General features: G+C 33.9%; 1 protein-coding gene across 1 annotated transcript in view; it reads left to right on the top strand.

Annotated features, from left to right (window-relative positions):
• GALNT10 (polypeptide N-acetylgalactosaminyltransferase 10) overlaps window positions 1-24,086 on the top strand; it is a 61,679-nt gene extending 37,593 nt beyond the window's left edge. The window contains exons 8-12 of the mRNA XM_026685778.2: window positions 14,580-14,687; window positions 15,588-15,809; window positions 17,123-17,239; window positions 18,816-18,965; window positions 19,292-24,086. Coding sequence (XP_026541563.1) covers window positions 14,580-14,687; window positions 15,588-15,809; window positions 17,123-17,239; window positions 18,816-18,965; window positions 19,292-19,459 — 765 coding nt within the window. The 3' untranslated portion in view covers window positions 19,460-24,086. The remainder of the gene's footprint in view (window positions 1-14,579; window positions 14,688-15,587; window positions 15,810-17,122; window positions 17,240-18,815; window positions 18,966-19,291) is intronic.
• Window positions 24,087-25,182: the final 1,096 nt, after the last annotated feature.

The raw sequence follows: 25,182 nt of genomic DNA, 5'->3' as shown, positions 1-25,182 counted from the left end.
CAGCGCCTGCACTTTCTGAGGTTGCTGAAAAAGAGTGGCCTGGGTGAGAAGTTGGTGGTTACTTTCTATCGTTCTACCATCAAGAGCATTTTGGCATACTGTGTAACGGTGTGGTATGCTGGTTGCTCTGCAGTGGATAAAAAGATGCTCCGGAGAGTTATAAACACAGCACAAAAAATCATCGGTTGCTCTCTTTCTTCTTTGGAAGGTATTGCGAAGACCAGACTCCTCTAGAACATTAAAAATCTCCACAGACCATTCTTATCCTGGACATTCATATTTTGAAGCGTTACCATCAAGGAGGCGTTATAGGTGTGTTAAAATGAGAACTAATAGATTGAGAAACGATTTCTTTTCCAAGGCAGTACTTGTCTTGAATCAAACAGTACATTTGTGATTTAGTCCTATTATTATTATTATTATTATTATTATTATTATTATTATTATTATTATTATTATTATTATTATTATTATTATTATTATTATTATTAAATACTCTGTAGTGTGATTGTGATGTGGTGTTTGGGGCACTGTGATGGAGTAGCCTTCAAATTTCATTGTATTCGTGGAATGCAATGACAATAAAAGTATTCTATTCTGTTCTATTCTATTCTATTCTCCATGGTGGCACAGTGGTTAGAATGCAGTACTGCAGGTTACTTTTGCTGACTGCTGGCTACCTGCAATTTGGCAGTTCAAATCTCACTAGGCTCAAGGTTGACTCAGCCTTCCATCCTTCCAAGGTCAGTAAAATGAGGACCCAGTTTGTTGGGGACAATATGCTGATTCTAAATCACTTAGAAAGGACTGTAAAGCACTGTAAAATGGTATATACGTCTAAGTGCTATTGCTATTCCATTCCATTCACTTATAAACTTTCCATAATTAATTCTTTTTTTTTTCCATATTCCTCTTCACTTATATTTTTATAAATCATTAATAAGAATTAAAATGTACCCATCCTTTCCTAATTTCATTCTCTCATTCACTTTATTTCATTTATTTATTAAAAAAACATTCCACTGCATTACAATAAGTATTTTATCCATCATTTTAATCATACATTGTTTCATATTTTCTAAAATTATTTCTATTTCTAATATAACAATACTATCTTATGTACCTTTGCAGAATCCCTTTTTCAATTAAATTTTCATCCATTATCTCGAAATAGGCTTATACTTTCAATCCTTATACATTTTCTGTTTCTCTATATCTTGTTTCTGTCTTTTATAACTTCTTTTCCTTTCCTTCTTCCCCCTCTTCTTCTCCCTCCCCCTTTTTGCCCCCTTGTCTCTCTACTTCTACTTCTCTCTTCTGTGATCCTCTCTTCTGTTGCTTCCTAATATTGCAATTATTTTTCAAACTATTCTTTTTTTGGTTGTTTTTTCAAATCTTAAACTTTTCACTCTCTTTCCCCTCTTTCCTTCTTTTTCCCCACATAAAATTACTTGATCATTAAAGATGGCTTCTTCTTTGTCCCAACCTTCTTGTTCTACAAGTGTTTCTTGTTGTTTCTCATAGTTCCAGATCTCCATTTCTAAAAATTAAAATACGAAGCCAAAAGAACCTCTTCCTTCTTGTGCATCTTCTTTCTGTTTTTTAAGTTCCATTTTCAGTTCTTCTAAAGGTGATGCCATTTTAAACACTTTTAAACAACCACCCAATTGGTTTTAGTCATTTAAATCCAATAGCCAAAAATCCAAAAATCAGCAAACTGTTTCTTCTTGCTTTTTTTCCCCACTTTCTCTTCCTGGGGTTCTATTATTTTGTTACAAAGTTTCAGTTAGAATGTATCTTTTAGGAATCTTGTTAAGGTTTCACTGTAAATTCCTTTTAGTTCCAGGCAGTCTCCTCCATTTTTCCAGATCCTGCCCTTTTATTCTTTCCTTTTCTCTCCTTTCCTGCTTTTAAAGGTTTTTGAGTATCCAAAAGTCTTTATTATCCCTTTGACATTTTATTTTCAGCTTAAATGCCTATTGATGTCAAAGTGGATTTTTGTCAATTTCTTACTTAAATCTCTTAGCTGTCAGTATAAGGAAGGGAAGAAAAAAAAGCCAAATCCTTTCCCTTCCCTCTCTACTTCGCTGCTTCAAAGTCTTCAAGGTCTTTCTATTTCTCTTCCTTTGTGCAATAGAAAATGACATTTAACTGAAAGGGTATACTTTCAGAAATTAAGATCAATTAATGCATTCAACTGTGGTTGATAGAAGTCACTATTTTGATGAAATTATAACAGATTTCTTCATAAGAATGTCCAAAACACACTTACTTTTTAAACTATGAAACTCCATCATCTTGTCTTAAGAATTCATTGACATATAAAATGACACAAAAAGTCAATGTTATTTTTTATAGTTCAAATTCCAGGGTACCTTACGTTGTTGCTTTTTCAGTTTAACCCGGTCAACCCAAACTTTCTCTTCTTATCTTCCTCCTGCACATTCTTTTCCGGTTGAGTTCTTCTTTGAGGTGGCCATTTCTGACCACCACTGCAACCACCTTCGGGAAAGGGAGTAATGGCCAGCTGAGGAGGAGAGATGCGGCTCTCCTTGACCCTGCTGGTGGTCTTCCCCCTCTTCACCACCTCTACGGGATGGCTTAGCCCTGAATCCAGCCGGCTCGGGGTACTCCGGTGGTGAGCACGGATCGAAACCACGCACGATCATGAATTTTGGTCCGTCGCCGAAGAAGCTCAAACTGGAAGTCCAAGCAAATGGTTTAATTCTTATCACTACTTTACATTAAATGTAAAAAGCTTTGGAAAGGAACTAATTAAACACCAGATAAACATTTTAATAGATGAATTCGTCTGTGTGATTTGTAAATTTACTTGTTTTTGAAATTACTATTTACCTATTTGATTAGTTACTAAAGATTAACTATTGGTTTGACAAACATCATTATTTAACTAAGAATATAAATATTTTACAAATATTACTTTATTTTTCTCTATGTTTGAGGTTACCTCAGTAAATTATTAGTATGTCTACTTTAATAAGTCCTTTATCCATTTGAATGAGACAGTTTCAGCATGAATCCAATGGGAGACTAGCAAAAACATTGTACTGTAGATAATTCAATCTTACTAAAACAACAACATGTAGCTCCCTTGATAATTACAATTTCTTGTCTTCTGTTTTGTCTGAATAGCTTTTCTGAATAAAAACTGCTTAGTGTTGTCAGGATTCTATCAAACTACATTCATTTGTCAATTAACATGTAATAAATGAAATGTTCTTCCCATTGTTTATCTCCAAAAACAGGATTAAAGACATACTGGGGGTTTCTTATTTCCCCTCTGGTTCCATTTATCCATTTTTCTATTGTGTATAAAGAAACGGTATAACAATGTAATTCTCGGTGGGAGAGGTACAAACAACATTCATCCTTTCTAGTTGGACCTTTTCTAAAACAGGTGTTTCCACGAGTGATGACAGTGCCTGGGAAAGTTCTTTGTTTCTGAAATGCTAGAGTAGGTATTCACTGCTTGATATTCAGGAAATAAAGCTACTTTAATCATTTGACACACAATATTTCAAAGAGTTTTATTTGATGCCAGAAATGATAATTTATGGTGGGTTATGTTCACTCTAATTAATCTCAGTTAAGGTCTTTCTATTTCTCTTCCTTTGTGCAATAGAAAATGACATTTAACTGAAAGGGTATACTTTCAGAAATTAAGATCAATTAATGCATTCAACTGTGGTTGATAGAAGTCACTATTTTGATGAAATTATAACAGATTTCTTCATAAGAATGTCCAAAACACACTTATTTTTTAAACTATGAAACTCCATCATCTTGTCTTAAGAATTCATTGACATATAAAATGACACAAAAAATTGGCCTCTGAAGAACAGAATAAATTAAGTTTGGACAACTTCCAAAATAATGTTTTCTGTATTTTAAAGACCAAATTCGCAATGTTTGTTAAGCCAACTTATTCAGGTATTTGTCCTAGTTAACATTCTCCTTAGGGTAAGTTATGTTTATTAGTAAGTTAATGTTCATTTTCCTCTTCAAACTTGATGTAGTCAAGATTAAAAATAATGATACATTAATAGAAGATGGATGGAAGGAAGGAAGAAAGGAAGGAAGGAAGGAAGGAAGAAAGAAAGAAAGAAAGAAAGAAAGAAAGAAAGAAGAAGAAAGAGAGAGAAAGAAAGAAAAAGAGAGAAAGAAAGAAAGAGAAAGAAGAAAGAAAGAAAGAAAGGAATGTAAACTTAGAATAACTTTATTGTCACTTTAAACAGACAGTAATCAGCATACATTAAAATGAAATTTTGTTGCATACAGCTCAAAGTGTCACCACCTTCAATATACACTACCTAAACAGGACAAAAATATATATAAATAAATAATTATGCATATACCCACATATATTGTATGACACAGAGAAACAACACAGTCTAGTCCGGATGTATACATGTACATGGCAAGAAAAACGAATCTTGCGAGTTTAGCGATCCCAGAGGGGAGCAACAGAAACAGACCGTAAAGTGGGTGTGTAGGGTCTCTGACAATGTTTTGAGCTCTAAGCACATAGCAGTTATAAGCAGTATCCTGAATAACGGGAAGCAAGCATCATCATCTGATGCAGGAAATGCATTCACTGGTTTGCATACTTCATTAAGGATGACGTGGAGTATGGATTGTTAGTTATCTGCACCCCCAGATAGTTTATAGTGTTGACCACCTCTACAGCTGCATCCTTCATACTGAGTGGAGTATGACTTATGAATTTAGTTGCAAAGTGATAACATCTGAATAAGACACCATAAAATAGCTACGCTATTGAACAGAGGTGATTCTGAGCCCTTGATTTTACTGAAAATAAAAAGTAGATTTACACTTATAGTATGGTTTTTAAGGTGGGGGATCTTAATGTTTATAAGTCGGTATAAAGAAGGGAAAGAAATTAAATCCTTATCTACTTTTTCCAAGCAGCTCCTTTTCTTCCCTTCCTTATTTCCTCTCTTTTAATATTTTATTTCTGTCTTATTCGAATATATATCTTCACTTAATCCATTTCTCTATTTTTATTTATACAGGTTTAAACTTGTTTTTTTAATTTTAAATAAGTGTTAAGATTTTTTTGTGCTTTTCATAAGATTTTTTTGTGCTTTTCATTCAGTTCAAAAAGATAATATTTGTATTGCACTTGGAATGTATTTAAATATCATTCATTCCTACTGAAATAGAATCCTCATTGAAGCATGTAGGAATTATGTCAGGGGACCTACAGACCCAATAGGAAGAATCTGGTTGTGACAATGCTTTAATGTCTAGTCGGATGTAGATACCTCATGGTGGCTGTGGATGCCTTTAGGAATCATCTTATTTCCTTATATATACTGGGGAAGAGAAACCAGGAGACTAGGTTCTAGTCATGAGAGCTAGCTTTTTGGACCAGTCACTTTCTTTCATCTCAACCCACCTTTTAGGGTTGTTCTTGTGGGGAAAATAGGAGGAAGGAATATTAAGTATGTTTGTCACTTTGAGTTCCTTATAAAGTAATAAAAATTGGATAAAAATCTAATTCAAGTCTTTCCTTCAGGAAAATGAATAGCATGATATTGTTCAAATGGATAAGGATACAAAGAACCAAGAAAAATAATTTAAAGATTAAAATCTATAACTTGATTGTAACAAGCAGAAGGTAGTTTAAATATTTATGTGTATTTGCTTAGTTGCATATTACAAAGCTAAACTTGAATGGGAGCAGAACAAATACTGTACGTCAATTGAAAATATGTCATCTGTATTTAGAGCCAAATTTCCATTTCTCTCTAAAAATTCTGTTACATTTGTCAGCATCTACAGTGCTTTTGTAACTGACAGCTCTTTCTACTAGTACCAAGTACTAACTTTGACCCTTTCTGCTGAACCAGTTTTTATCAAGTGAATAGCAGTTCTTATAGTTCATCTTCATCTTCAAGAAAATCACAAATCTTACATAGACTACTAGTAGCTTGATCCAGTTCCACTTTCTGAAACCACATTCATTTTACACTTTAATTCTTCCAGGTCCTCAAAGAACCTCGAAGTAATCAACTACTTCAGGTACCCAATGAGCTACCCAACAGCATTAATATACAATGATTACTTGATATATGGACTTTCCAGTATTGTTTCTCTCAACTTATTGCTTCATCCAAAGACTCAACTACTGTAGGTAGGTCAGGATTATCTTCATTGGTAGGTCATCTCCATAAACTCTTATTATTATGATCCACCCATAGTTCTGTTTAAAATGGGAGATCATACAAATCATTTCCACAATTGCCTCTGTCTGAACCCCTACTGTAGCTCATTCTGTTCAAGATCTCTGGAAACTACCAGGGGAGGAGGTAACAAAGGAATTTCTATCATAAAATACCACTGGCAAAGACTAAATAGAGAGCGTGCTAATGGATTATTGAGTTAATGTTGCTTTTAAAAATTATTTTAAATTCACATGGTGGATGTAAATGTTGATGGATAGGTGGCAAAATTCATTTAACACACAACAACAATCCCAAGCTTGCAAGGAAAATATTTAATCATTTTGTTCACATACATGTGTCCTCACATCTAGTGAAACAGCCTATCTTTTTAAAGTAATGTTGAGATCTTAAACTGACCATCCATCTTCCAAGTCAGATTCCTACCACTCCTAAGGAATCTGATGAGGAATAAAAACAATCTTCTTAGAATTTGATCACTGCTGTTTCTTCACAAGTGTATATCATCCATTTCAGAAGGGGGAAAAACTTATTGCCATCAACTCATTTTTCACTTAAAAATTTACAAAACTTCCAGCTGACAATCACTATGATTATTATCAGAAATTACCTTGGTTTTTCCAATATTATTTCCATTGTCTGTTGGTATTCCCTCCATTATTGTGGTGAAGAATGGAGTGGAATGGAATAGAATAGAATTCTTCATTGGCCAAGTGTGATTAGACACACAAGGAATTTGTCTCGGTGCAAATGCTGTCAGTGTACATAAAAGAAAAGATACATTTGTCAAGAGTCAAGAATCATAAGGTACAACTCGCTACAGGCATGAAGACAGATAGATACTTGAAAGTCTGAGTCAAAAAAAGGCTATCATTGTCATGATTATTTCTTAAACTACCTTTGATGTACTCCCGTCAAAAATATAATCAAGAATATATATTTGTGATAGATTATGTTGGTGATAGGCAGTTCCACAGATATCCAGGCCTAAGGCAGGATGCTCCAAGTCATCATTCTTTTTATTTTCTTCTTATTACATTTTTGTAATAAACAGTTTTAGGGGTTTTTTTACATTACAATTTAATGTTTATCTTCAGCCAGACCTCAATCTCTTCATGGATCACTTTCTCCTGTTATAATAACTGTTAATAGTTATCAACATGCCCATATAGTCTCTGATGACATATTGTTGCTTAATGACTTTTAGATTGGATTCACAAGACACAAATGTTCACATTTTCTAGACTTACGCAATACAGTGAACCATAATCTAAGCAAATATGTATGTAGTGCATTCATAATTGCATTTACATTTTAAACAGTTGCTTAACTGTACAAGTGTGTTGTGTTAACACATCCTCTTTTTTTGTTACAGTCAGTGTATTTTTGCTCTTAGAATTGATTTCGCATGGAACTGATTTTCTTATACTTCATAAAAAAAAGTTGTTAATAAAACCAAGTATAGCCTTCTTCTCTAAAGTTGCTTCAGATTTCTATGTTAGGCAATTTATACTTGAAGCAAACATTGTAACATCTCAGCAAAGTGTTACTTTGCAGAAATAAAAATGTTTAAATGAAATAAAAATATGAAAGGTTTACATCCCCCCCTTTTTATATGTGAAATGATTTTTGGATAAAAAGTATAAGGATTTTTGGGAAGAAGTAATTCTGGAATAATCCTTTCAGTAATTTCAAATGGAAATGGAAAAAAATCTTAGTTATGTGAAAAGTTGGTGATACTCACCAACTATCAACATTTGCATAGGATACCTATCCCAGGTGATCCTGCTCAGCTTGCTGGTTAAATCATAATGCTACAGCATTTATGTACAAAATCATTGAAGATTGCTCTCTATATATTTCAAATATTATATATTAGAAAGTTATCTATTAATTTGATTTCTTCCTTAACCATACACCCAATGGGAAATCAGTATTAACATACGTTTGTTTGTTTATCAAATTTATATGAGAGCCCACTCTGGGTGGAGTACATCTAAAGAAGTATAAAATAATAAATATGTCAAACACAATCACATTGGACCATTTTTTTAAAAAAAGGCATACACTAGAAATTTGATCAGCAATGGAACCACCTCAAGAATTCACGGGTCCCCTGAGTGCCCCAGACTAATGACAAAGCAAAGTCTTGAGAGACTTCTGGAAAATAAGGAAGGAAGGAATGCATATCCATTGTCTTCCTCTATATGTCCTGTGATCTATGGAACAAATTCAATAATCTTAGAATCATTATTTTTTGAAAAATAGGAAAATTGGAGCAAGATGGGCTAGAATTCATATTATTTAATGTAGACACTTATTAGGAAAAAAATATCTGTCAGTTTTAATATAAGAAAAACAAATGGACCAGAGTCATGTTCTCTTTTTCTTCTTATTTTGCCTTCACGAGGAATACTGGGCAATATATAGCAAGAGAAAATAAATTCTTTAGTTCTGTTTGCTATTCACTTTGGTTTTCATACAGCAAAGATCTAGACTTTTAAATAGGTAAAGACAATTTCCTGGTCTCACCCTTCCAAAAGCTGGTTTGAATAATAATAATGGCTAAAAAAGAACATTATATTGTATGACTTATTCTAAACCACATAGTAAAGTAGAACACTGTTTCCCAAATCTGGCAGCTTTGGAAATTGTCAAAGTTGGGAAACATTGACACAGAACAGCAGTTATTGTGCAACTATGACTTGCAACCTTATCCTGATTTATAATTTCTTGTCAAGATATATCAACTTACCATCTTTGATTCTTGTTCTTGTATACATCAGCTTAACCTTGTATGAAGACCTCAAAACTTTAATTTTACTTGAGAATAATTAACTAGAAAACTGCATTCAACTATAGTCAGTTGCACTAAAAACAAAATTAAAGGATTACATGCCATTTTGCCAGTTAGTACAACGGTTATAGTAAAACTGCTAAAAAATAGTCCACCCTGCTCATTTATATTTCCTAAACTTTCAGAGAGGGGCTGCTATTATTGTATTTATCTCTTGTATTGTCGGCTTTGCAATAGAATCCAATACTACCTTGTAATATTTATTTTTGTGTAAAAAGGAAATGATGTCAAAAATGACCAATATATTGTCTGAGGATAGCTTTCAGATTATGAGGCACAAATAATTTTGTGAGACAGAATATGAATTTTGAATGCTTCATGAATAGCATGCTGCCTCATGGAAAAATAAAATCAAAGGGGACTTATAGCAAGAATTACTGTTTGTCTGATACTTGCTCATTTTCTTGTTCAGTAATGTTTAATTCAGCCTTTTGCTTTTTTCCTTCTACAGTAATATAACATGATACTCATGTCCACTGGTTCCTTTTTTAAGGAGCTGCTCATTTTCTTGTAATGAAATTTGTCATTGGACAAAAATGTTGATAATAAAATGAATCAAAACAGCAATAAAAATGAATAGGAAGCCTGCTTTTGAAATTATATTTATACAGTATGTACTACATCAATAGAAACCATTTTTTAAAACTTGGAGCTTAGCTAGTTAAAAGTGAAGAAAAGAGATTTGTAATATTTTAGCATGAACTTATAAATAATTTACCTTGTTTATAGGTTAATGGCAGACAGGTGTTTAAGTGCAGGCTTGTTCTGCAAGCTAAGTTTCCATTTAATCTCAATTTTACTCTGGCTGAGGCTGTCCCAAGCTCTTTTCCACATACTATTACCTCCTGGAAGAGGAGGCACTGTCTGATTTTGACCTCTAGGGAATGCCACCTGGAAGATTCCTAAGAGCCACCATCTCTGAGTTTGCATACTTTCTATGAAGAACATTCCCCTCAACACTAGACTAGCCCCACCTCTTCTGGCTTTCTGTAAGCAAATAAGACCTGACTGTTTCAATGTGCTTTTGGGTCTGAGCAGCTGTATTTGGTCCTTTCTGGAGGATGAATACACACACACACATACACACACACACACGTATGTGTGCATATATGTGTGGGTGTGGGTGCATGTATTCATCCTCCAGAATATATATATTTTAGAGCTGTTCCCCATTGTCAGGTATTACTGGTGTTGTGTGGATTGTTTTGATCCTTTTACTATTTGTAGCTCCATAAGTTGATCATAGTTAAAATTGGAGACGCATATAAGCTTAGTAAATAAGACATAAACCCCAAGATGCAATTTACTACTCTGCATTTTTTTGGTGGGAGGTTATTATCTTGACCACAGCCAAAGGCCATTTTTATTTTTAAAGAATGGATATATGCTTACGGGCATAAGTTATATTTTTATACACCAGATTCCCTAACCACCCGGTATCTCCAATACTATTGTCCACAAATGAATTGTAGATCTACCGTGTTTCTCCGAAAATATGACCCACCCCGAAAAGAGGCCCTATGTTTTTAATGCATGCGCTAAAATTAAATCCTCCCCCAAAAAGACCCCGTCCACCCCGAGGTGCAGGGGATGGAGCAAGGCGCACAGGTAAAACTTAAGCTAGGGTGGGAAAGGAGAGTGGAGTTGCCCTGCTTACCAGGTCTCACACTTGCTTCACCTTGCAGGCCCACTTCTCCTGCGACCGCTTGCTGCAGCTGACACACATCACCCCTGGCCTCCATTTTGCCATCAGAGCCTTCCGGAAAGCCCTCTGCAGCCAAGAAATGAGGTCTGGATTGACATGGACATTGCCCCCCCAGTCTCTGTTTCACCGTCAGAGCTTTCTGGAAAACTCTCTGCAGCTGACAAACGGCCTCTGGATCAATCCGAAGCTCTTTTATTGGCTACAGAGGGCTTTCCGGAAGGCATCTGAAGACAAAACGGAAGCCAGAGGCTGCGTATCAATCCAGAGCCCATTTCTCAGCTGCAGACCTGGTCATATTTTTGGGGAAACACAGTATATAGGATTTATTTCTGAAATTTATATTCCCAAATCTTGGGGTTTTTCTTTGTTTAAATTACATACTTTGAATGTGAATTTGGAACATCAGCTGGGACACTAATAGACCTAGAAATAAAATAATTTTCATTCCAACCTGATCCTACAAGAATCATCTTAAGGATTTTTTTTAACTACATTGAATTCTCAAACTTGAAAAATACAAATTGTAAACACAACCTAAGGAGAAAATCAACTCAGTTTATTTTAATAATTTCTAGCATTTTTTCCCAGGCTTTAAAATGGTCAAATAATGTGTTTCTAAAATGCAGCGGTCCACGTTTCAAAGATCATGTGAAATATTGGATAAAGTATAAAATGTTGGATTTTCAAAAAGAAAAGTTCACCTCAATATTAAATAAAATGAACATATATAAGATTATGTAGGATAAGATTTTTAATGGGAAACAACAACTGGTGATAGCAGAACGAAGAAACATGCAGTCAAGCAGCATTCTTCAAGCTTGTTTAAAAGTTCTTGTACTAGTTTATCTATTTGTGATATTTTTCTATCTTAAAGGCTATACTATTTGCATTCAAGAATTACTTAAAACATAAGAGTGCTGTTAACTCCCAAAGCTAGTATTACATTTTTATTGCTATTACCGTATTTGCCGGCGTATAAGACGACTTTTTTGCCTTGAAAAACATGCCTGGACTCCACTCCCACTTCGAGCTTGAGTTGCAGCCGGGAGGAGGCTGGGGGAGCGGTGTGTGTGTGTTTGTGGCGGGTGTCACTCGCCACGCGCTGCGCAACCTTTCCCCCTCTTCCTTCCTTAGCGGTGTGGGGAGGAGAGGATTCGAAGATCCTCACGTGCGGCGTACTTTTCTTTTTCTTTTTGCACGCAGGTTTTGCATGCGGGCGGCTGTAGGTTAAGGATGGGGAGCCCCGGGTGGGTTATCAGGTTTTACGGTGCTTCCAACATGTGCGAACGGTGGGAGAGCGGAGAAGAGAGAGAGAGAGCCCGCTGTGTGAAATCCTGCCGTCAAAGCAACACTGGGGAGGCAGGGTATAAATTTACCAGGTTAATGTAGCAATGGTGATTAATGCCCAGAACATTGTTTGCGGGTATTGGGGTGTGTGTGTGTGTGTGTGGTGGTGGTGAGGAGAGGTTGTCCTTTGAATGCGGAAAAGTAGGTGTGACCTTGTGTAGGAAAATAAAGAGATCCTTTTAGCGTGTTTGGCTTCTTTGCCTCCCCTCGTTCATTTTGACGTGGAGATAATGGCCTTCGGGCGGGAGGGGAAGAAAACGGTAGCTGGATCATTTCAAATTTCACTTACTCTCCTGCCTCACTTCAATATGTCTGAGCGACTTCAGATACTGGAAGACTTTTTGAATGAAAGTGTTACCTCCATTTTTTTTTTTAAAGAGGGCCACTTGGGAAAAAAAAAAAGATTCTAAGGAATTCCTTGTTTCTTGATTAAAGAGAAGGCATTGAATATACTGTTCCTTGGCAGCCTTTTCAGTGTCCGGGTTTTTGGTGTGTGTGTGTGTGTGTGAGAGAGAGAGAGAGAGAGAGAGAGAGAGAGAGAGAGATCAACTGTATTGAGAAGAGAACGTTTCCTGTGTTCTCATTTTATTTACAACATATTTTACGCTTAATGGTAAGCAATGAAAAATATTTTTAAAACTCATTTCTAAACTCCATAGCTATTTGCATATTCTTGGTTCAAAATTGGATTAGCTCATTTCAAAATTGTCCAAAGCAGAAAAGTGCGTCAAAAAAAAAAAAAAGTGCAAAAGTGGAAGGTGTGTGGAAGAGGGGTAGTCTTATACGGCAGTATATAACAAACTCTATATTTTGAGTGGAAATGTTGGGGGTCGTCTTATACGCCCAGTCGTCTTATACGCCGACAAATACGGTAATATCAAAATATTATTTTAATTCATAAAATAGCTTCAGGGACAGCTAACTATTGAATTTCTTTTGCAAAATGAAAGCTCACAAAATGAAGTTTTCAGCATTTCAGTATCGGCCATCTAACAAGACTTGCATTGGAAAGTTTGCCATATTCTTAAGCAGACAACCTTTAAAATAATTTTGTAGCTCCTTAGTCTATAAATAAATGCATGTTTATATTCTATAATAACAACACACTCAAACTGTTTTAAAGTGTGCTATTATTAGTCAAAGTATTTAAATATAATTTAAGCCTATTGGAAGGAATATACTAAACAAAAGCTCTTCTTCAATTAGATCAGTGCTTCCCAAATGAAGCTAAATTACCCAAATTTGGGTTAAAATTGTTTTCTCTTTCGGTAACAACACAAAAACCCATTATCCAATCACACAGGGGAATAGGGAAAATTGACTTAAAGTGTTTTACCTACATTGAATATAAAAGACTTTCCGATAAGGAGTTTTGGTAATGAAGGAAAATATTTTGGGAAGCACTGACATAGACTTACAGAAGTTACATCCATACAAGTATGAAAGAATGTTCATACAGAGTTGAAAAAGATTCAGGAATAATAAATTTCTTAATCAAATGTGGATAATACTGGGATGATAACTGCAAGTATTAGTCAAGCTAATTGAGGGTCAATTTTAAATTCAGAATTAAATTTGTCAGTATGCTATTTGTTCATTTTATAGGCCAGCCAATTCACAATCACTTTGGGTGGCTTACATGTCTTTTTTAAAATCACACACACACACATACACACACAGAATCAATAACTCTAAAAACAACATAAAACCAAAGAAAGTCCATCCAGCCTTTAAGTAATAATTGTCTAGTAATCTTGGGCCTTAGTAAAGCCAAAAGTGGAAAATAATTATCTAATAGAAGTTAGATAAGTTCCTAAGCAATTAACTGTTAATTAAAAGTACAAGTAGTCCTCACTTAATAATCCTAGTTGGTACCAGAAATTCTGTTGTTGAGCAAAGCATTATGTGACTGCACTGCTTAACAACACACGCACACCTGACCTATCACAAGATCCATTGACCACACAAAGCCCTTATAAACAGAAGAACACTGAGATCCCCTAAACTCAGCTGAAGATGTTACCTAGCCTAGTAATGAAACATACAAAAACCAACCCACAAACTCACAGAACGAACCTTCACCCTCAATTAGACATTTCATGCATATGCTGGGAATTACAAAACCTATACTAGATGATTGAATTTTCCTGTATATAAAAGGTCAGTATTCTTGAGATAAACTGACATAAGATGTAAGGCAAATTGTGCATTAGAAACCTTATTTTCCAATTAGTTTAGGGGTAGGTGTTATAGCCTAATATCTTTATAATACAAAGTTGTCTTAAATACTTTAGATATGGTTCATACTTCTATGAAAGGATATAGGACAATATATAAGGTCTAAGTGTATTTTGCTGAAATTGCATCATTTCTGCTTTCAAAAGCTTTGATTGCCATCATAGTAAAAAAAAAAAATGTACAAGTTCTTTCTCCTATTTCACAGGTCTGGATGTGTGGAGGTCGCATGGAAGATATCCCTTGTTCTCGAGTTGGTCACATTTATAGAAAATATGTCCCTTATAAGGTTCCAACAGGAGTCAGCTTAGCTAGGGTAAGAAGCTATCTTGCTGTGCTGTTCTTACATCTTCACAATGGAGCATTTTAAAAAAATCATCCACTTGAACTGTGGTAAAATTTTTATTGTTAACACAAGAAGCCTGTTCCTATGCCTTTTATTTTAAAAATTCATGTCCGTGTAAGCAGAAGATAGGAAAGTAAAGGAAAATGCATTAGTAAAAGGTTTGAAGGTCTAAAGCTGTTAAAATGTATGCAAAATTCATAACATTATTACGTTTTCACAATGAAGAACTTACCAGTTTTTACGATATTTGAAAACACGCTCCAATGAGAAATTTAGTCACTACCTCACTATAAATTCAAGATTTCCTTTTCAATTTGTGAATATTCATTTTAAAAGATACATTACTTCCTGTTCAAAATTAACATATCTTAAAGTGTGGTTAGAGGCTCCCCCTTGTGGGAAAAGAAGTAATGGGAAAATTCCTTTAATAACTTAAAAAATTATTATACATTCCCTTATTTGACTTCCTATATTACAAGCCTAGCTTTAAAATGTTTTATCTATTGAAGAGTTCCGTATTAAATTTTAATCAATTTTAGTGCATTTACTCAGTCTTATAATTTTATTGTGAAATAGTGTATCTTGAATTATACAAAATGAAGTTGCCTTTGAGTCAAGCTGATAATGTATATATCAGCCAAATACTGTAGTGAGATCAGTGTCTACCTAAAATACATTATTTAACCTTTTTAACTTTTTACCATAGTCAGTCTCCTGTATCTGCCAATAGTAAAGAAGTAGAGAAGAGTTGCTTATCACTAGTTCTGATCTTGTCTGTTATCTTTAGCTATTTTTAAAATTTTCCTTTCCTTCCTATTTATCAAGTTATTTTTTATTTTATTTTCATTTTAAAATATTGGAATCTTATAGAACTTGAAACGGGTAGCTGAAGTGTGGATGGACGAATATGCAGAATACATTTATCAAAGGAGACCTGAATATCGACATCTGTCTGCAGGGGATGTAACTGCTCAGAAAGAACTTCGCATTAAACTCAACTGCAAAAGTTTCAAGTGGTTTATGAATGAAGTTGCTTGGGACTTGGGAAAGTTCTATCCACCTGTGGAACCTCCAGCAGCTGCCTGGGGAGAGGTTAGTTTATTCAAGTTACTCAGTCCATTTAGCTACACTTTAGCATATGGTTGCAGATACTGTAATAGCCACAGAATTTCTGGTCCCTCTGATTCCATTCCCAAAGGCTGGTCAACATGTTTTAATGCATGTGTTTTTAATTTCAGTCTTACAGATTTACTTATAGGAATTGAACAATACATGTCAACAGGAAGTTGCTATATTAGTTTATATGATGATTGGATATTAGAATACCCTCAGACCAGTAATACAAGGTTCCTCTTCTCTTTCTCTCTCTTTAAATTATGCAGAGAGGAGGAACTGAAGAAAGATTTTGAAGGTTTAGTTAGGAGTGAATTGACAGAAAGTAACCTCAATTGTAATAGATACATAGATAGAATACTTTATTGGCCAAGTGTGATTGGACACACAAGGAATTTGTCTTAGTGTAAATACTCTCAGTATACATAAAAGAAAAGATACATTCGTCAAGAGTCGAGAATCATAAGGTATGACACTTAATGATAGTCATAGGGTACAATAAGCAATCAAATTATACTAGGAAGCAGTCAATATAAATCGTAAGTATACAAGTGACAAAGTTACAGTCATAGAGTCACAAGTGGGAAGGGATGGGTGATAAGTGATTAACAGTAATAGTAATGCAGACTTTGTAATAGTTGAACAGGGTTGAGGGAATTATTTATTTAGCAGAGTGATGGCTTTCTTGTGTCTAATTGTTCTGGTGTGCAATGCTCTATAGTGTCGTTTTGAGGGAAGGAGCAATCTTAAAGAGATTAAAAAGTATAAAGGAGAGTTATCAAAACTTATAGGACATCCCCAAGAGCTGTTTTGAAATAACGCAAAAGCAACAGCACTTAGACTTATATACTGCTTCATAGTTCTTTACAGCACTCTCTCTAAGTGTTTAAGATTCAGCATATTGCTCCCAACAATCTTGGTCCTCATTTTACCAGAAGGATGGAAGGCTGAGTCAACCTTGAGCCAATCAGGATCAAGCTCCTGGCAATAAGCAGAGTCAACCTCCAATACGGCATTCTAATCATTGTGCCACCACAGCTCAAAAATAAATGATTCTATGATATTTCTGATTCATGTCAGTTTAATAAATGTAGTCAGTCATTCACTTCAGTTGTAAATCTACTCTGTCCTGTTTCTTGCTATTTTTAAGGTTGTATAAAGCCTGAACTTGCAGTTTTCTTGGCATACATATTTTTTGATGCATTTTTAAATTTTTAAGAATTGCATCACAAAATTCATCAAGTGAAGCTGCTGCTTATTATATGGCCCTCATCTCTGATTTTGTTTCTCAGATCCGTAATGTAGGGACTGGTCTCTGTGTAGATACAAAGCATGGGGCCCTAGGTTCACCACTAAGAGTTGAAACATGTGTGAAAGGTAGAGGAGAAGCTGCATGGAGCAATGTGCAGGTAAGTGCTTTTTTTAAAACAATATTATTTATGTATTTACTTATTTTACTAAATTTGTTACCTAAATAGTTGCTGTATTCAAATAATTCTTAGCAATTTATAAAACCATCCAGTAAATTAAAACATCTAGTACACAATACTAATAACATAAAACTTGAAAAATAAACACATATATTACAAAATAGATTTGTAAAAAATAAAATCAAATATAAAAATTAAAAAAAACAATAAATAAGTGGAAGTAATCACAACTCAACTTCCTTCTAAGTTACTGAGTGTTATAAAAATGGGGGTTCATTTTTTGAGGTTTCAGAATTTGTCACAAAACTTAACATTTTATGCAAATGTTGAAATAATATAACAGTTTCTTTAATGAAATAGTTTTGTGATCTTTTAAATAGTGTAGTAACAAATGATTTTAATTTCCTTATATTATTGCCTACTTTATCAAACTAGTTCCACCTCTTTTAAGCATCAAAGCCAATTGGGTGACCAGGCTAGTTACTGTCTTGGCTCAATCCACCTTGCGGGGTTGTTGTGGGGAAAATTGGAGGAAGAAGTATTAAGTATTAAGCCATCTTAAGTTATGAAGTAATAAAAGCAGAATTTAAAAAATCAAATCAAATATAATACTAACAGGTAAATATAGTATTATGTTTACATAGTATACATATAATATACACATAATATACATAGAGCAATTGGAAGAGGGTTAAAAATTACTTTAACTTGGGGAAATTATATATCATCACATTATGGCAATATTACTATTTAGAACAATGCTTCCTCAATTCCTGCTCCGCCTAAATTGTCTTCTAAAACTAAGATTTGTTGATGATATTTTTATTATAGAGTTATGGACAAGAGACTATATCAAAACTCCCATCAGACATCTGATATTTTCACCTCACTTTCACTGCCACCTAGACACCAATAAAACACACTTGTGTTTCCATCACTGTAGCATTTACCATTAGAAATTGGCAAATCTTTGCAAAATGTAAATGAATACAATTCAGAAATCTTTCAAAAATCACTAAGTATGAAGGCTTTGCAGAATATTCTTTCATGGATCTCAAAGCAGATGTTCTTGAAAACTGAATTAGAATGACTAATTCTGTCACAAAATGTAAAATCATTTATCACTAATAGAATATCTGAGTGCTAATAGGCCAATGGGCTTATGTTGGCACATACACGATTCTTCTTAGTACTGGCAGTAATACCATTGCCGAAATAATCTTAGTGGCCATGATCCAATCTATAGCTGTCTATGACTGTCAAGAGGCAGAAGACATAAATATATCAACTAGATTAGATTCTAATTTTTGATGACTTAAGTCATCTAAGGCATCAATTCTTGCATAATTCCTCTCTGTTATATAAAGACAATGATTGAAAGACTCATAACAGTATAAAAAATCTTAATATGTTAATCTTTGACCATATAATGGCAGCCTTTTATACTGATAAATGTCTAATTTCTTGTCCAAAAATAATTTAAAATTAAGTAACTATCTGAAAAAAAATGATCTTTTTTCTCATTTATTTCTGATAGCATATGTTTATTAAACAGGTATTCACATTCAGCTGGCGAGAGGATATCCGTCCAGGAGACCCTCAACACGCAAAGAAATATTGTTTTGATGCTATTTCCCACAATAGCCCAATCACCCTTTATGACTGTCATGGAATGAAAGGAAATCAGCTATGGAAATATCGCAAAGTAAGTACATGTAGTTGCATCAAATGGTGTGATCATCTTGTAACATTTTGGATGATACTTTATTTTTTGCTTAAATAATAAAAAACAAAAGGAGCTATTAATAATATGTTGTTCAGAAGAAGAGATTCAAGAAGGAGCAAATACCATCATAATTTCAAAAATTTAACAATGTGCTTCTTTTGCAAAACATGCTTCCCAATAAAGTCTGTTGGATTATATATTGACTTTTGATACGAAAAAAGTTATTTATGCAAAACTTGCTTAGGAACTTATTTAAACAATAAAACAGTATACGTAGTGAGACTAATTTTAACTTTCATCCTCAGGACAAGACACTTTATCACCCAGTAAGTGGCAGCTGCATGGACTGTAATGAAAGTGATCGAAAAATCTTCATGAACATGTGCAATCCTTCATCTCCAACACAACAATGGATATTTGAACATACAAATTCAACAGTCTTGGAAACATTTAATAAGAATCTTGATCTTTAAAGACATTATTTATATGTAAATATTACAGTCATAATTTTTACAGGGGATATGACAATTTTTAAAAAAATAATTTTCTAAAAAATGAAAAAGGGAGAATCTCAGGAGAGAGTGACTATCAGGCCAGTCTTTACTTTGATGATGCTGCATCTATGTCTCTGGATAATTCATCTCCATTAAGCAAGAAGTCTAGAAGTCTACATTGTTATAATTATAGATTTGGAAACAGTGACAACCTGTGAAGTGTATAGAGGAACACAGCTAGAATTCAAAAATGAATTCATGTGAAAATGTCTTTTATTCAAGTTTTAATTATCCAATTCCTTTTGTTTTGTTTCCTTTTTTGGTTCTTAGTTAAGAAAATTGCAAGAATGAACATCACTGAAAATTTCTAAATAACTGAAGTAACTAAACATCAGGAAACATGTAGATTACAGTAAAATGTCAATTTAAGACAAGAATAAACTTAGTAGTGTTATTCTTGCATACCATAATTTATAGTAATAGCAGCAGTAAATACTGTACATCAGGGGTCCACAACCCCCAATCTGCAGACCGGCATTGGTCTGTAGCATGCCAGAAATCAGGCTGCGCAAACAAGCAAAGCCCCATCTGTGCAATGCAGGCAGCATGCAAAATCAGCTCTGTCCGGTCTGCAGAAAAACCTGCCTCCATGGAACCAGTCCTTGGTGCCCAAAAGATTGGGGGCCACTGGTGTACATGACCAGTTGCCATTTTAACTTGATGTTTGTTTTTTCATGATGGGCCTGACTAAATAATACATAACAATCAGTATATGTTCAAACAATGTTCACAGATATGAATGCCAAATATCTGTGATAATAGATAGACACTGAATAAGCCATATGTGGCAAGTTTAAGAATAAAGTCAGATTTTAACTGAATTTCCTAATGCATATTCCTGATCCGGTTATAATTATGGCTCTTGCATCTAACATGGCAATTTTGTCAATCCATTTAGATCTTAAGAGGATAGTGAAAAATTTTGATTTCTCTGCAGCAATATAATACCTGTCATTTTTTTACCAAATAAATTGACAGATTAGTAATTCTTGATTTCTAATACTAATGATTCTTTTAGAACTCTTTAAAGTTTTGTTATAGTAACAATTGACTAGTTGAGTAATGAACGTTCATTTTACCATGTTTGTAAATAATTAGTCCACATTCATGTTTATTTATAATCATGAAAACATGTTCTATAAACTTTCCAGATTGCATGTATGTAAATACTTCCTCTGGAAATTTATCAACTAGTTATGTTAAAAATAAAAATTTAGCTTCCCAATTTTACTAGGAATACTTCAGAGTCACACTATTTGACCTCAAGTAGCAAGCATATTTTACATGAGGATCAGATCTCTCGGTGCTAAGTCTACAGAACAATAGTGGGTACTGTGACCTTGTATTTATTCATTTATTAGACTTAAATCCTACATAAAAACTTTCCAGGAATTTATACAAATATTACATTTAAAATGTAAAATATAATTATAGCTGTATGATGAAAACAATAGCATATATACCTAATTTAGTAGTCAAAATATACTTTAAGATAAGTCTAAATAACGGTACTTTTACCCACTGATTGAAAAGATGACTTTTTGGGACAGGCAACTTGAAACTCTGGTAGCAGACATCAACAAGGCCTTTTCTTGAGTTCCCATCTCTTGGTGGTGGAGTGAAAGAAGACATTTATCAAAGATCTAAAAGCCAAGGAATATTCAGAAAGAACAGTCCTTCAAATAGCCTCATTCCAAGTTGCATAGGACTTTATTTATAGATCATCACATACACACAACCACACTTTTGAGCCTGGAGACAGCTTGCAGTTATAAAATTGTTACAATGTTGCCATTTTATCTGCTATTCCATAAGGCATTCTAAATGATTGTAAATAGGTGGTTCCTCACTTAGTTGCAGCGATTCAGTATAGTTTTAACTGACCATTTTGACTTTACCTTTTATGAAGAGAAATATTGTGGTCAGTTGTGATGCTATATGAATTTTTGGAAGCCAACTAAAGATCATAATTACAGGGAACTGTTTGGTTTAGAAAACTCTTACATACACTTGACCAATTAGAGTTTCAGTAAAATTGAACATAACAGCATCATTAAAATAAAGAAGTGCCTTTTAAAATGCAAATGTACAACAAAAGCTTAAACTTGAACAATTTCCTAGTGCCTTGCTGGACAAGAGTAAAATAGGTATGAAATGTACAAGACTTATGTACTATGTGCAGTTAGTGATATTTTGACAGTATGATGTTATTTTAAGTTCAGATTGCAAGATGGAAAGATGATGGATAATTTAGAAAATCTGAGAATCTCTGGGTTCTGACATTTCACTTCATTTACAAGTGTTGGGAGGTATTAATCTTCACAGGACATCCTGACTGGCTATTAGTACTAGATGGTGGCACACAAATATGAAAATGTTAACCCTAATTTCTCCAGTGAATTTCCAAGCATATCAAAATATAATTAATTATATGGGATATTAAGCATCCTTCCCCAGATCTAGTTGCCTCGAACTATGAGATGGGTGGCATATAAACTTAATAATAGGGCTGTGCTAAAAGAAAACTGTTTACATCTTCATGTATTCTTGAATACTTTTTCACAGTGGTACTTGTTTTAGTCATCTTGAGGATCTGATAGCTTCTATACCAGAAATGTGAATAGTACAAGAAAATCTGTTCAGTGGTTGCTATTTATTGTTATTGTCGGGCCAATTTTTTGATCATATTCTAGATAACAATAATGATGAAGTCAAGTACTGTAGTACTTGCAGTACTTGACTTATGATCATTCATTTAACTGATGATTCAAAGTTTTGAGAGCTTCAGAAAAAGTGACTTACAACCTGTCCTCAAAATTATGAGTCACCACCCTCCGTGGTCACGTGATTGAATTTGAATGTTTGGCAATCACATTTACAACAGTTGCAGGATCTTATGATCACATGACTGCTTTGCAACCTTCCCAGCTGGCTTCAACAAGGAAAGTCAATTGGGGAAACTGGATTTGCTGAATAGCTGTGTGATTCACTTCAGTGATCATGTGATTCACTTAAGAACTGTGGTAATTTGCTTAACAACTGTTATAAAAATGGCTGGAAAATCTGGTTCAGACATGTGATGATTTGCTTAGCAACCAAAATTCCAGTCCTGACTGTCGTAAATCAAAGGCTATCTGTAGAAGATTAGTAGACCATACTATATTTCTTTTTACCATGCAAAGAGTAAATTCATTGATTTAAGTTTCTATTTCGATCTTCATTTTTCTTATAGATCTGCAATATAAAAATATTCACATCTGGGGGGAAATGTTTGATAGAACTATTCACAGAGTACTGACACTGATATAAAAATTACTAGTTTGATGTAAGTTAAACTAGCATAAAGAATAATGTCTCCTTTAATATGTAACAAAATCAACATTTCTGGCTGAAGAGCTGCACAAAGTTTCTGTGTCTTGGATTATTTTTAGTGCAGCCTGACATTATGCCTCCCATTATTTCAATTATGCCACTAATTGTTTAGAATTCTAGGCATCCTATTTCTAAATGTTCTTAACATGCTCAAAGTACATAGAGTTTTTCCAGAAGTTGTAGTATCTTGGTGAACAATCACAATGAACTAGATTTTAAACAAATATTGCTAAAGATTTTGAAGTATTCTGAATTCATAACTGATCTTAAAAGAACCAAGCAAGTCTTCCCCAAGGGATTTATTTTACCTTCCTATGGTGACTTCCTACAGGTGCTTTTCTCCCAGCTAGGTTTAATCTCAGCTGGGCTCCAACATAGGAAGTGGAACCTCCAAGGAAATATATTACAGGCAGTTGATTTTCTTTTGTTTTTTTAACAGAATGCCTCTTTTTTCTTAAATTAAAACATAGAGTACATAAATGTTAAATTAAAGACACTATTGTAGTTCTGTTTGGATAATTTAAAAACAAGTTTTACATAAACTTATCATCCTTAAATATCATTTTAGATCACTATAGCCATTTTAAAAAACAGCTCAATTTGAGGTCTACTTACAATTTTGAACTACATTCTGTTCTAAGCTCTCCAATAGATTTGTCATCAATTAGAGATACCTTCACATTCTAGTAGGTAAGGATTTTAATTTGAATGAATTTAAAAGCATACAAACATGTTGTGGTAGGTAGATATTTTTATCTTGAAGAAAATTATATGCATTAAGTTCACAACATTACATGATATGTAACCAAAGTAAGTATAACATTAGCTCTTCCAACAATATTATTAAACAGCGAAAGATTTAAGGGGAAAGAAGCAAGAAAAATGCAGCTCATATGTAGAAAGTCTTCAGGGATTCTTAAACAGTTTCCCTCTTTGTAATGCATGCTTAACAGTTTCTTTTAAATTGGATGTTGCCACAAATTGTGTATTTATTTTGTGCATCTTGGGACAATGTCTTAAGTTGGGGAAAATCAAGGATGTCTAGCACTTTAATGTAGTATCGCTGACTAACTGGAAATCATTTGGATGTCAAGTTTAGTATTTTTACAAATTGAATGGTCTTTCTTTTATAATATATTTAAAATAAATTTTTATTGTGTCCTTTTTCTGAAAACTTGTATAAGTATTCTGTTTTGTAACAGCCAAAGCATTTGTAAAGAGAGGAGAGACCAATTACATGAAATAATACAAATAATCCTTGCTTAATTGCCACTCCTTTAGCAACTGTTTGAATTTACAATAGTGATAGTTACAACCTTGCAACTCTCCAGTGGCCATATGATTGCAATACAAGTACTTGGCAAATGGCTCCAACTTCTTATTGTTGCAGTATCCCCTTGTCACATGATTGCAATTTCCAACTTCTCTACCACTACCTGCAAGCAAAGTCAATGGGGAAGCCAGCAAAATGTCAGAACAAACAACCACATGAGATCCTCATTTAACAATCTGCAGTGATTTAGTTAATGATGGCAACTGGGGAACTGACTGGGTTGCTGTTGCTTATTAATGTGGTCATATGACATTGCGCTTTATGACCTCATCACCTAGCAACAGAAATTCTTCTCCCAATTACTAGTCTTTAGTGAGGATTTATCAATATTATAGATAAACCAAAAATGCCATTTGGTCATATTGTATTGTCGTCTTTAACTTGTAATAGCTATTGACCATCAACTTTATATTACATTTTTGTAAGAAATATTTGTCAAATGCTTATTTCTGTGAATTTTTTACAGAAAATCTTGAACATAAAAGGCAAGTTGTCCATAATCATACCTCTATATTACTAGGCAATCATGATAAATGTTTACTATTGGAGAAAAAAATAAAATCTTAGAGTTCTCTTTAAAAAAGCTTTTTAGTGGAATGTTGGGATGAATGATCATATTAGTTTTTATAAATTTTTAAAAAGTGTTTTTGACAGTTCCTAATACCTCTCAAGCCCCTTCTCTTAGTATAGGACACAAAAAGTTTGCATACATTTTCATACTTTAAATTTCCACAAAATGTAAATACTCAAAGCATTTGCCTCCAACTGGTATGTTTTATAGGGTGGATGAAAAAGGGAATGTGGTGATAAGCATGTTAGAATTGGCATGATTTAAGTTTACTCTCTTAAGTCCTAAACTACACTGACCATGAACAAAATCATTTTAAACTATTATTATGTTTCTGAGTTTGGATGCATTCCCTTAGATATCAGAGGA

This window comes from Notechis scutatus, chromosome 2, assembly GCF_049901735.1.
Source record: "Notechis scutatus isolate UNSWTSFEM ecotype Mainland chromosome 2, rNotScu1.2, whole genome shotgun sequence".
In the NCBI taxonomy this organism is placed as follows: domain Eukaryota; kingdom Metazoa; phylum Chordata; class Lepidosauria; order Squamata; family Elapidae; genus Notechis; species Notechis scutatus.
Note: the sequence above shows the minus strand (reverse complement) of the source record. Positions and strands in the feature narration are given on the sequence as shown.